At 41.8% G+C, this 14,247-nt stretch overlaps 1 protein-coding gene across 1 annotated transcript; it reads left to right on the top strand.

The window, feature by feature from the left end:
• The first annotated feature begins 2,091 nt into the window (after positions 1-2,091).
• On the top strand, positions 2,092-3,773 carry tcf7l1b (transcription factor 7 like 1b). Its single transcript, XM_032516922.1, has 3 exons — positions 2,092-3,056; positions 3,418-3,490; positions 3,647-3,773. Exons 1-3 carry the CDS (start codon positions 2,871-2,873, stop codon positions 3,751-3,753), a joined length of 366 nt encoding a protein of 121 aa, XP_032372813.1. The 5' UTR covers positions 2,092-2,870; the 3' UTR covers positions 3,754-3,773.
• The last annotated feature ends 10,474 nt before the right edge of the window (positions 3,774-14,247 follow it).

Here is a 14,247-nt window from a genome sequence, read left to right as displayed (position 1 = left end):
CTGGACGTCCCTCCACCTAGTCCTGGGTCTTCCCCGAGGCCTCCTCCCAACTGGACGTGCCTGGACCACCTCCCTTGGGGGGCGCCAGGAGGCATCCTTACCAGGTGCCTGAACCACCTCTACTGGCTCCTTTCGACGTGAAGGAGCAGCGGCTCTACTCCGAGCTCCTCTTGGAGGACTGAGCTTCTCACCCTATCTCTAAGGGAGACGCCAGCTCCCCCGCCCCCCACCCCCCCCCCCCCCCTGAGGAAACCCCTTTGCCGTTTGGACCCTGTCTGTTTTTTCGGTCATGCCCCCCAGCCTTCACGCCTCGGTTAGAGAAGGAACCAAAACCTAAACAGCTGATGGAAGTCCAAACTGTCTGTGAGCTTCTCCTGACAATACGGTAATTTGTCGACTATCCAAAAGCAAGTCGCGTGGTTATGACACAATCGCTAGCCTATTTTTACAAAAACGTCTGCAAGGCGCCATATTTCTTTAAAATAAACAACAGACAAATAGAGTCTTTTAAATGCTTCAGATGTAAAATATTTCGCTGTCAAATGACGTAAAAATGAGGGGATCAATGGGATGCTAACGGCGGGTGATGGCTTGTTAGCATCAAAATGGCGCCTCAGGAGCTACGCTTCATTCGGCTGTCTTACCCCCGCTTACAGAAGTCTTGATGATTGTTTAAAGCCATGGGTCTCAAACTCGCGGGCCCGGGGGCCAATGCCGGCCCGGATGTATATTTTGTGGCCCCCTACTTGACTCAAAGTTAAGTGTTAGTGCGGCACCGCCGTTCTTGAAACTTTTGTCATTGCGCTTGTCACTTATGGCTACCGTAGTGTCTCCTGACAAGCGGCGTAACGTGTTGTCAAGCTAGCCTAAGTACTCGGTGCGGCAAATGCCTAGGTTTGACAATGTGATTCTGTTGTTGTGAAATTCACAACCATATCAGATCTAGGGCTTAAAGCACCGGCAGTTCCGCGCCTTGTTTGAGGAAATAGTTGTTGTTTTTTGGATACTTGATGCGGCCCACCAAACCCAGACTCTACTTTCAGCGGCCCCCAAGTAAGTTGAGTTTGAGACCCCTGGTTTAAAGGCACTTTTAAACTTGAACTGAATTATTTTTTTTATTTATTGATAAGTGGTTTGGTCTCTAAAATGTCGGAAAATGGTGAAAAATGTGGATCAGTGTTTCCTTAAGTCCAAGATGACGTCCTCAAATGTCTCGATTTGTCCACAACTCAAAGACATTCGGCTTACAGTCACAGAGAGAAGAAACTAGAACTTATTCACATTCTACTTTACTAACAATAAATAATAATGGAAATTGTAATTTCCCCACCGGGGATCAATAAACAGTTTAAATTCAATTAAAAAATTCAATTAAATTCACGCTGAAATCAGAGATATCTAGCGTATTTTTCATTAAAAAAAATGACAACACCATTAACCGATTATCAAAATAGTTGGCGATTAATTCAACTAATCGATTAACCCTCATGTTGTCCATGTTCGGTCAAATTTACACGTTTTCAGCTTATTTCTTTTTTCTCTCAAAATTTTTTTTTTTTTGAAAAACTTTGGGAAAAAAAAAACATTTTATAAAAGCTGCCACAACATTGAAAAAGTGACAAATATTTTGGAAAAAATAAAAAGTGACCAAAACACTTTTTTTTTTCATGGTTGACGGGAAGACAACCCATCATTAATATGTGCAACCTCGAGCTTTAAAATCAAAATCAGACATAGAAATCTCACTTTTTTTTTTTTTTTTTTTTACAATGTGGAACATATAAAAACTAGATTGTTTATTTTCTAAGTCACATCTGCTGACTTCTCCCATTTATTTTTAATGTACTCCGCAATAACAGAAGTCTCATCGTCCTATTTAATGCGTAAAAATACCGTTCATCTGCATCTCTAATTTCTCCACGTGCAGTCCTCCACCTTCCCGTGCTGCTGGCCTTGTTTCCCCGCGTGGTGTGTGCAGGCTGCAGGGTGAAGAAGAGCGGATCTCCATGGCGGTGAATGGAGTGTCGGTTTTCAGCGCTAACTCCGCCCCTCCGGACGGGGCTGCGCTTTTTCTTCCACTTGAACAACCAAGTAGTTTTTCAGGGCGCATTCCCCGGCAGCAATGTGGAGGGAAAGGGCGACTACATCCAGCTGAACATTTGAATTTTTATACACCTTTGCATCCCTTTTTCCCCCTATTTTGTAAACTTTAGCGTTTTGTTTTTTTTTTGTGAGGAGGGTAAAGCAAGCGAGTGCCTGACCCTCTCGTGTTGATTTAATTTTTCTTTTTCTTTTTTTTTTTTTTACATATAAATCGAGCCATTGTTTTCTCACACATGGATATTAGGAGATGAAATCGGACGTGCATCTTGCTCTTTCGCTTGAGTAACCCCGTCCTGGACTGTGTAGTTTATGTGGTCCCCGCGGGCTCCGTAGGAGGAGGAGAGAGAGAGAGAGAGAGAGAGAGAGAGAGAGAGTCCTATTCCTCGGAAGCACAACCAGGAGAGACACGCAGGGGCCACAAGTTGTCCACAGGCTGCGAAAAGGACACCAAAACTTTGCCAAGTTGCTGCGCGTCCGGCCGCAGACGCCAAAACACGCATCGATATTTTTTTTCGATCTTCGACTCGACTTTTAACCGTGTGGATTATCATCGCGAGGCTCGCCATGGACTACTGGAGCCCGTTCACAGGATGAAGAGGGTCTTTTAAAAAAAAAAATCAAAAAAAAAATCGACACTTTCTTGTAGTTAGAGTTCACTACGGCAGGGACACCGATCTGATAAAAAAAAAAAAAGAGTCATTTGTTATTGCGGTTGTTTCCCCCCCCCCCACCTTCCTTCTTTTGATATCTAACGTTATTCTGCAAAAATGCCCCAGTTGAACGGAGGCGGTGGGGATGATTTGGGGGCCAATGATGAGATGATCTCGTTTAAAGACGAAGGGGAGCCGGAGGAGAAGATCTCCGAGAATGTGTCAGCGGAAAGGGATTTGGATGATGTGAAATCTTCCTTAGTGAACGAGTCGGAAAACAACAGCAGCTCCTCGGACTCGGAGGTAAGCTCTCTGCAAACAGGCTACAACCACGGGGGCACTTTTCCCCCAACTTTCATTTTTAATTTGTCCTTCATAATGCACGTTTTCTCTAGGCTACTGTGAGCCTATAGTTTGCCTGACTTCTGCGCTATTTAGCATTTAGTAGCCTAGGTGTGTGCTGTATTGCAGACATTAGGCTATCTTTTAAATGCTAACGTCACTTGTTGTGCAGAGCCTACATGTTGCACCGTGGCTCGTGTAGAAATGCATTTGGACTCCTTGTTATATGCACCGACATACAGGGGGAATTGACAATAACTGTTGAAAGTTTCACTAGTTTCTCCCCCCCCCCCCCTCCTGTGTGTCCGTTTCTCCCTGTCAGCAAGCAGAGAGGCGTCCTCAGACCAGACCCGACCTAGAAAGTTATGAGAAAGCAAGAGACTACTTCAGTGAAGGTAAAAAAACAACAACAACCCAAAACAACCCCCAAACACCCGTGACTATTGTGTATTTATGGGTCCTTTATGATCGCTTTTGTTGTTCTCTTATGCAAAGGCCTGACTTTTCCTGCTCTCTCTCTCTCGCGCTCCCCTCTCTCCCTCCTCTGCAAGCTCTGAGGGCAGCAAGATGTGGCTTTTTTAGATGTCCTCACTATCCTTGGCTACCCGTTTCTCATATCCCAGACCTCAGCAACCCATACATATCCAACGGTCTCTGATCCCCCCGCGTGCAGAGATCCATAATGCCCCCCCCCTCCCTCCTCCCCCCCCGCCCCCCCCAGTCGTCGAATGTGCCCTTCTTCTTCTTCCCCTACGTTTCAGTCTCTTTCACTCCGTGTAAAACTTGGTTTGGCCGTGCGTTACAAGTCCCGTGCCTGCCAGACCGCATATCCCTCCGAGTGCCTCTCAGAGATACAACTACTTCTTTTTGTGTTCTTTTTTTGGGATAAATTTCTCGCCTGCTGCGCCCCCCCCCCCCCCCCAAGCCCCCCCCCCCCCACCTCGCATTTGACCAACCTCTCATTCGTCCAAATTTCAGACACTTAGCCTTTCTTTGTCATTTTTGAAGGATTTATGCATTTTTTCCTGTCGCAATACCCTCATAGTCATGCTGCTAATTGATTGCAAAGGCCAGAGCCTATACAATCAATATGCATATTGCATGGGCCAGAGCTGTAATCGATTAGTTGTCAACTATTGAATTAATCACTTAACTATTTTGATAATCAAATCAATTGAGTTGAGTCATTTTTACAATGAAAAAAAAGTAAAAATATTCTCAGATTGCAGTTTGATAAATGTGAATATCTTGTAGTTTCTTCTCTCCTCTGGGAGAGTAAATTGAATATCTTTGAGTTGGGGACAAAATGAGACATTTCAGGACGTCATCTTGGGATTTTTTGGGGAAGACACTGATCATTTTTCCCGTTTTCGGACATCTTACACGTCAATTAATCCAGAAAATAATCAACAGATTTATCAACAGTGAAAATAAGCGCTATAGTTTCAGCCCTATACGTCAATGTGAGGTTCCTGTATGGCCTTGGACTAGTGTTCTTCTAAAATATATATTTTAGATTTGCAAGATATTTTTAAAGTTGGCCGCTACATTGCTTTCCATTCAGCCCTCGTGTTTGTAATGAAGGCTTTTCTTTAGCATGCAGGATAGTAACCAGCAGCTCTTTAAAACCCCGCGGGCTGTTTGTGCACATTCTGTGCAGAAAATTGGAAAAAACAACAGCCGAGCTGTCCCTGAAGTCATCGCCTACAGTAACAACAACGTAATATCTCGCTCTGACACACGCAGGAGGCCATTTCGCCGCAGTGTCCGTGACAACTGTTGTTGTTCAGAGACTTTTTTAAGAAGTCGAGATAAGGTTGACAGTCTTAAGTAAGTGTTGTTGATGCAGGTTTTTTTTTTGCAAAGGTCCAACCGACTTGTTGCATCGCGCCAGCTGTCAGCTGGAAATGCTGCGTCGGTTTCTGCAGATTAATCTGTACATATATCACTTATTAAACATAACATGACAGCTGGTTAATAACAATAGTTGGCAATACTGCAAACAGGAGCCACACAAGACAATTCTTTTTAAAAGATTTTAAAATTTTAAAAACAATCTTAAGGTTGGGAAAAATACTAGGGCTGCAACTAATGGTTAGTTTTTACTTTTTATACATTTTTTGGTCTATGAAATGTCAGAAAAAAGCAAAAAAAATGTCCATCCCAGTTTCTCAAACTTGCGTTGTCCAAAAACCCAACTCTATTCAGTTTAATATGATGTATATAAAACAGAAAACGGAGCTGGAAATCTCCATATTTATGGGACTGAAAAGCAACATTTTCTGCCATTTTTGTGTGAAAAATGACTGTAACGATGATGTCGATTTTATTTTTCGGTCGATTGCCTAATCGTTGCAGCTCTACAAGAAAGTTCATGTTTAAAAAAAAAAAAGAAAAAAAAAAAATCCAAATGTGTGTGATTTTAAGCTATTTAACCAATGGGAATATTTGGAATGCTAACCTACTAAATACAATTGAACTATGCAAACTTCCTTGAAATAATCCCTGCTGGAGAGCTGTGTTCTTTGGAGCTCGTCCATCCCCCAATCCATGTCACACATCCCCCCCCCCCCCCCCCCCCCCCCCCCCCCCCCCCCCCCCCCCCCCCCCCCCCCAAAAAAAAACTTTCGTTAATGCCTGGCAGGCATCTGACTGAAAAGACCCTCCCCCTTGCCCTCCCTTCTTTTCTGTCTCCTTTTCACTGTTCCTGGCCCACTCCCTTCGCCTCCCTCTCTTTACCTTCCATTCAATTAGAAAGGCGTTAGTTGACCATTGTTATTCTGAGCGGTCTTGATGGCTTCATTGGAGGTCTCCGTTGGGGCTCATTAACTAAATGGCTACTCTGGTGATACATAGATTGTCTATCTTGTTTTTGCAGATAATGTCGTCAGAGATTTTAACACGAAGGAATGCAAAGACGTTGTCACGTTTTGTGCTTTTTAAATTTTTTTTATTTAAAGGTTTTAGCAGGAAAACCATGGGGTTTGGGGTTGAACCAAATGTAAAAATGTCTGTGGTGTCAGCGTGTTAAATGTGAATATTTTTCTAGTTTCTTCTCTCCTCCGTGACAGCAAAGTGAATATCTTTAAGTTGTGGACAGACTTAGACATTTTGACGTCATCTTGGGGCTTTTTGGGGGAACACTGATCCACATTTCCGGACATTTTAAAGACCGAACAAGTAATCTATTAATCGACTATGAAAACAATCGTTAGTCTCAGCCCTAGTTTTTTGGTCTAATCACTGAACACTGAAGAAATTGACAGAATTTCCAGCAGCCTACTATCTCGTCTGTGCTTTGTTGTGTTTTGTGTGTCTCTGGTATGAAAGCCTCTCACTCTTCCTTGTGTTTTTATGCAGCATAGTAGAGTTGAAGGAAAAAAAAACAAAACCCTGTTGTTCTTGTTACTTGAGGCAAAGTAGCAAATAATTGGAAAGGACTTAAAATTCAGAGGTATAAGCCCCCATATTAGAAAAAGAAAAGAATGAGGTCAACGGGACAGAGCGAGCTGACTGTGTCAATCATCAGCGTTGCAGAAGACATGCAGGCAGACAATGGCCGGCTTACCCAGCAGACGTCTTAGAGTCCTCCATATTGCTCATGTGGCTCTTACTGCCAACGCAGTGAGTTTGATTGATTGATTGATGAGAGCGTCAACTTAGCGCCTCTTAAGGATCGCATTCGGGGGGGTTGTTTAAATACAGTCATATGATATTTACCAGCCGCTCACACCCACGTCTGGCCAGCAAACTTAGTTCAACTAACTCTACATTGATCATGCATCTGTGGTCTGTGGAATACGCTGATTGGCTCTTATAGGCTCCAACTAGACATGGGGGGGGCGGGGAGGGGGGGAGGGGCGGGGGGGGGGGGGGGGCAGTTTACCGTTTAAGGGTTTAGTCTGGTTTTGCCGGCAGGAGGGTCTGGTTAGTCCACCATGGCGTTGGCATGGAGGAAAAAAGTGCTCTGGTTTGTTGACATTTCTTTAAACCAGTCCCCATCGTCACGGAGGCACTAAGCCAGGACAGGAAGTCATGCAAAACGGGGGGGGTGGGGGGGGGGTGTACTTAGGCCCCCTGCGTTTTTAGGATTTTATATATGGCTTGGAAAAGTCACGGTTTCAAAACCACTACAATTTTCAAAATAAAATACATTGTGTTCAACGGAAGACTAAAATACGCTTTTAAAGCTATAATTGCAATACAGTAAAACTGTGATATTTCTGCTGAAGGTTATCACATCATCATAACCCTCGTGTTGTAGGACCCGCTGTCCTGTATCAATGTTCTTTATAATTCCCCAAAATAACATGATTGATTCCACACAACACTCTTTGGCAAGTACACATCTCTATTTTCATATTTTGGGTCTATTTCAATTTATAGCATTGTAAAACAAAGTGAAGTGTTGTTGAAATAGTGTTGAGTAAAAGTTGACATATTCCAGTCTGTGATTATCATAAACATCCATTCCTTTAATTTTAGTCTCAATAATTCCTAATTTCTGCTTTTCTAACTCAAACGTTAGGTATAATTTCCTATAAATGAGGTTTATTGACCATGAATTCCCTGAATAACTGTAAAACTAAAGTTAAAAAAGTTAGTGTTACGCAGTGTTAAACGTCAAAAAAAGTGACAACCATTGGGAAAAAAAGCGTCAAAAGTGTTGAAAAATGGGACCAAAATGTAAGGAAAAGTTAAAAAGTGTCAACAAAAGTGTTGATTTTTTTGGGTTATTCTAATACTAACTAACGATCATTTTCATTACCCATGTAAACATTTAGTCCATAAAATATCCAAAAATAGTGACAAGTCCAAGTCTCAAAAGTCCAATCTGGTGTTTTTTTTAATGTCTTTTTGTCTCAGTCCAAAACCCAAACACATGTTTTTGGTTTTCCTCTTCCAACCATTCATCAAAAGTCTGCCACATAAATCCAAATTAACATCAAAACGATCCATTGTATCCATATTTTAGGCTAAAATTACTGTTTTTTATTCCTTTTTTTTTTTTTACTCAGCCCTGGAAGTGACAATGTTGCCATGGAAATGGCGGAGTACTATTTTAAGTGATGCGCCAGGTGTGCTTAAGTGGCCCTGGGTGTGCTGTCAGCGAGGTTTTTTTTTTTAGGATGGTAGGGGAATGCTCATCCCTGATTGGCTCGCCCTGACATTCTTACCCTGACCATGACCAATCCAGCCAGAGCAGCCAATGGGTACCAGCCATTCAGGAATGAGTTCCCTAATTAATATTCACGAGTCTTCTCCTACCATCCTGCAAAAAACCCCCAAAAAAACAACTTGCCTGCTGTCATGCTGATTTGAGCATGTAGTTGACCAATCAGAATGTCTGGTTGACCAATCAGAAGGTCTGGTTGACCAATCAGATGGCCTGGTTGACCAATCAGATTGTCTGGTGTCGTATGCTATGATATAAAACAGAAAAGAGCAGAAACCTCCATGTTTGAGAGGCTCAAAAGCAGCTTTTTCTCCCATTTCTGCGTGAATTATTACTTTAACGATTGTTGAAATAGTTTCACGCGGTCAGCTGTTCTAGAAAATCTCCCGAAATAGTGAAAAATGTCCATCCCAGTTTCTCAATGTGCAACGTGATGTCTTTAACCATGATCTTGTCCTTTCATCCAGGTCAAAATTGAAAATGAATAATATTTTTTGTGCTTTTCCAATGTTTTTGTCAATTTTTCTGATTTATTTGTTACTTTTTCCAGCTTTTGGCAATTTTTTTTTTAAAAACCTGAGCTGGTTTAATAACAGGTTTCACACTTATTCTTATTCTTGGAATTCCTGGTCAACAAAGCTCATTTATATCAAATGACACATAATTTTCTAGCTAAAAAGGCAGAAATTATGAATGATTTTGATTAATAATTAAGATCAGAGGATGTTAAGTGGATCTCAGATGGGTAGATGTCAAAGTTTAGTCTGGATACTGTTTGGAAACCATTAAAAAACAACAACATTAAAATGCTATAAGATTAAATAAAACACCCAAAAAAATTCAATGAAAGTAAACATTAATGTTACCTGAACAACCTATGGAATCATCCATGTTATTTTTGGGCAATTTGGTTGAAAGAAATCCATATTTCTGATATAAAACACTTAAAAACGGGTCAGTTTGACCCAAGAACAACACAAGGGTTAAATGTTTAATATGATATATAAAACAGAGCTCAAAATCTCAATATTTATGAGACTGAAAGCAACATTTTCTGCCATTTTTGGGTGAAAAATGACTTTAACGATGATAAATGTCCCTCCCAGTTTCTCAACATGCGACGTGATGTCTTTAAATGTCTTGTGTTGTCAGTCCAAAACCCAAAAATATACCAAGTTTAACATAATATTAAACAAAACCAAGCAGGAAATCTCAATATTTGCGAGGCTGAAACAGCATTTTCGGCTGTTTAACGATGAATTAATTTGCACAATAGTTGATATTTTCCCTGATGATTGACTAATGCACTGTTAATTTGGCGTTGTGGAGATTAAATATTTGCCTCATGGTAAGATTCATTAGTCGTGTCCCGTCAAACCCTCTTCTTCCAAAACAACCCAGGTGTGTGTGATGTTGTTGTGGTGTGTGGTGTCTTAGTGTGGTGTTTCGGATTGTCGTGTGTGTGTGTCGGTGTGTGTGGTGTGTCGTCGTGTCCCGATGTAAGTGACTGTCCGTGTGTGTGATGGTGTGTTGTGTGTGTGTGGTGTGGGTGTGTGTGTGTGTGTGTGTGTTGTGTGTGTGTGTGTGTGTGTGTGTTGTGTTTGGGTGTTTTTTTGTGTGTGCTGGTGTGTGTGTGTTTGTTATGTGGCGCGTCGTGCTGCATAAAAGTTACTCAACAGATTCGTGCCAGGTCGATAGAATCCACTTCTCTCTCTCTGTTCTTCTTCTAGATAAAAAATCTGCCTCTATGGGAAATTTAACATTAGGGGGGTGCCTTATTTACTAGGGTTTATTATGCCCTGTATTTTAACATAGATGGGCTGTGGAGTTTATTCAGCTTAAAAAAATGAAATAAGATTAATCAAATAATAGAATTGGCTTATTCCTGACTGACACCCTTTGCCTCACACAATCCTTATGATTTGCAGAGGAATATCTAGATAAGAAACGGAAAGGGGACGGCGCGTAGTTTTCGTTCGGTGCTCAGAAAATCTGCATGAAATTATAGCATCTTCTCCAGTTTCTAGCTGCCCGCCCCCCCGACCTACATACTGTTCTGGTCTGCTCAATCCATCACACTCTTTTTATATCTCTCTCTCATCAATGTTAGATAGCACGCCCCTGTATCATGTAAAATGTATTTGTGACACACAAGGGGTTGGCCGGCCCGTTTTTTTGTCTACCACAGAGGCCAAATGTGCTAGATTGATGGTCCTTTTGAGCCGCTCTGGCCTGGATCGGTCTCTTGGTGTGTGTGCTAGTGTGGGGGTGTATACTTATGCCCGTATTTTAACATAGGGTTGTATGTATATACTTTAATGCTACCCCTGGATTTCTGTAACATTCTTAGAGCCATTATGTTGGTGTAATCGTCTTAGTAATAAAATATAATCTGTGTGTGTTCTTCTATTGTTACTATTCCATGACCTTGCACGCCCAGTGCCTGTTTGATTTAGGTATACCTCAACCACGAGACGGCCTCAAGGAGGGCGGGTGGCCTATTGTTGGGGTGAGGCTCGCATACTTACTAACCGCACCATCTACATGCAGAGAGTGGAGATCCATAGGCCTAGCTTGACATGCCAGAGGGATCTTGTGAAAGAGGATTTGAGGAGCCCAGTCAATTTAAAGTATCATGATACAAGTACTGAATATTAATAACTGTCTTGTTTTAGTTTGTTTTTTTCAAAATGAGCCCTTACATCATGTATGTGGATAAAAAAAAAATAATTACGGGTAATTATTAGAAAATATTTAGAAACATGAATAGTTGCTAAAGTAGTATTTGTTCATTTGCTCCTAACTACAATGAGATAATTTTATGACATAGAACTGTCTGCCAATACGTTTATGCGGAGGTCCTAATGATCTGTCCTGCTTCACAAGTGGTTAGAAAGAAATAGGCTTACGAGATACTATGTTATTCCAATACCCCGGTGCGATCCAATATTTTAACCATTCATGAGCGGGTCAGTACCGGTGTGAGTGCCAGATTTGGTTTGATGAGTGTACTGTGATTACCTACATATTGGCAGCCCCCCCCTGTATTTATTATAACATGTGGTTCTCGCATTATCTAATTTACAGGGGCTCTCTTGTAAATCTTCTTATTTGGACAAGACTTTTGTGCTTCCTGCTTGCAACAGCGGCTGGTGTACTATAGTGGATCGATATATGTATTAGTGCTGTTGTCCGTCGCCCGTGTGTCGCAGTCGTGTCTTATTTGTGTGCTAACGCGACAGTGGAACTGGTGTGGGGTTGGTTCTGTAGTTGTGGTACTCTGTGCTAATGGGTGCGTCCCGTGGGGTAGGTGACGAGGTGTTGAGATCCACCTGTGACTGTTCGTGCACTTATCGTGGGCAGCTGACACCAGCGGGTTCGTCTTGTCTTTTTTTGTTAGTTTTATTGAGAGGCACTATAGATGTTACTGGCCGTTAATGCCTGGAGACTGTGTATTCGCACGCATAAGTGGATAGGGAGACACAGAGAAAGAAGCAGAGCTAAGGGCCATGCACCCGGCGGGGTCCAGCCAGTTGCTATAATCAACGCTCGAGTCAGCCGGCTACGCTTGGTTATGTATTGTGCTGAAGTACATGACCATGATCAAAACGCACACATGAGGTCTGCTCTCAGGCTGGCTTATACTCTTACTTTCGTGTGCCATCCTGCGCTGTGTGTACATATGATATAATCACAAGTCAAGGAGTAATCAAACAGAGATGTAAAGAAAAAAGCAGCCCCCAAAACAAAATACATACCAAACATTTAACGCTCACCTGGTGCCAGAGTCAGGTACAAAAGATATAATAAGATATGGCAAATAGACTGCCCCATTGCCAGGTCATTTTCTTAACAGCACTGTAAGACCATGAGACACACCGACCAAAACAGAACAAACAGAGGCACAAACTCCCCAACAGACAAAAGCTTTAATAGTATAAATCCAAATAAATTATCGATATGCGTATGGGATGATTATAATCATTATTATAAAGCCTCAATCGCCAAAGTTTCTGATATCCTAAAACACCAAACGGGGTTCGTCCATTGATGAGCCTTATATACATTACTCTGGTCGAGTACACGACTGTATATTTTACCACATTAAGGGGGTATCTCGAGTCAGTAGTCTGATCCAAATCAATCCAGAAGCTTCGTTGCCGCATCTCCCTCTTTTATTTGATGTGAGAGAGCTTTATACTAATGTTAGATCTAGCACCCTTCAAGTATCAATTAAAACATAGGGGGGTGTTAGCCTAAACACTAGACCTGCCCCAGGGAATGGGACTCGTAACACAATAGTCCGGGGGTGGGATATGTACCTATATAATGTTCACCACCACGCTATTGTTAACGTTAAAACAAAATTAAGGGAGCACGAGTGGGTTTATAGGTTTATGAAGGTATGGCCATGTCATTTTAACAAGTCATTCATGTTGGGGTGCTGCCTGCTGGCCCTCATTTGACGTATGTATCTAATATGGTTGTTGACAGAGAATAATCATCAGTAAGTGTATAAACAATAAAACATGTATGGTTCTGGCTTTAGCCTACCTTCATTCCACCAACAGAGAACAAAGGGAGACCGCCGTTCTTTTTAACTGCAAGGTGATCACCTTACTTGTATGTCTGCTATGAGGCCACTCTAAAACATTGATCAATATTATTTTATTCAGCCTGTAAGTCAAATCTTACTTTTTTTTTTATCTTCTCCTTACCCCCTATTTAATTACTGTTGTTGGGGGGAGGCTTGTCTGAGGGCACGAATTGAGTGGCCCCTGTATGGCACAGTATGAGATTAGGCCACTCAGAAGACTACTCAAGGGGCTTGGTGATATACTATGCCCCTGTATTTAACATAGGGGGTGTGTATACCATGCCCCCTGTATTTTACATACCCAAGCGCTTAAGTACAAGTACAGATAGTGTAGGTTGTGTCAACAAAGAGCAGCACTGGTATAAGTAGAAGATGAATCTGATATTTCGTAACTTCTCTCACTCATAAATAAAAGCTACTATACAATGCGGGTTTATAGGGACAAACCTAAAAAATTTTTATATGCACTAGCTACCTATGCGACCGACACAACTACCCAATGTTACCAGTAGTAGCAGAGATATTGAGAGAACCACGTCGTATTGGATGAAACATTTATATAGTTGGGACAATGCGCGAAAGTGAATAAATGACAGAGGGTTTAACGTGTTCATTAATCTGTAGAGAGTGTTCAGTAAATGAGTTAGCATTAAATAAAGAATAATATAAATAAATAGGTAACGTCAATATATAGAGTGAAGCATGATAATAAAGATATATTGTTACTATTTGGAGCACCACGCTACTTAGACCAATCACTAATGATATCGCCTGTGTTCAAGTGATCTCATAAGAAATGGGATGGGGGAAGACATGCGGTCTGTTGTTTCTGCCCAAATAGGGCCTAGCTACAATCCACAATGATTCTAGTGTGAGTGCAGGGGTCATTATCTGACAGAGGAAGCAGCAGCGGTGATATTTCTTCAGGCTATAATAGATAGATGCGGAGTCGGTACTTAATACTTAGGCTGAGTAGTATGCGCAAGATGTAGAATTCAGTACACACCCGCGCCTTGTCCGATTATTCGTGACCGAATCCACCAGCACTGTGCACACCGTTTGGTTATTGTGGTTTTATATAAAACTCTGTTGCGTCTCCTTGTTTATGTTTGGTTGTTGGAATGTATTGTCCTATTGTATTTGTTGGTATATTTAGTTTATATCGGCGTCTCAATTGGCCTTTGTTGCCGTACTATGTGTTTTAAAGGAGTCGTGCTGCAATGTGTGTGTGTGCGACGCACCGGGTCCAAAGTACGGCGTACTGTGTTAGAGTAGTTGGCAGAATGCGAAAAGGTTAAAGGTATAAAAATCTCTGATTGATTGCTACCATTATCTAAACAGACGTGCTGCTAGACAGTGTGCGAGACAGGTGGCCCCTG

This window comes from Etheostoma spectabile, chromosome 5 (genome assembly GCF_008692095.1).
Source record: "Etheostoma spectabile isolate EspeVRDwgs_2016 chromosome 5, UIUC_Espe_1.0, whole genome shotgun sequence".
In the NCBI taxonomy this organism is placed as follows: Eukaryota; Metazoa; Chordata; class Actinopteri; order Perciformes; family Percidae; genus Etheostoma; species Etheostoma spectabile.
Note: the sequence above shows the minus strand (reverse complement) of the source record. Positions and strands in the feature narration are given on the sequence as shown.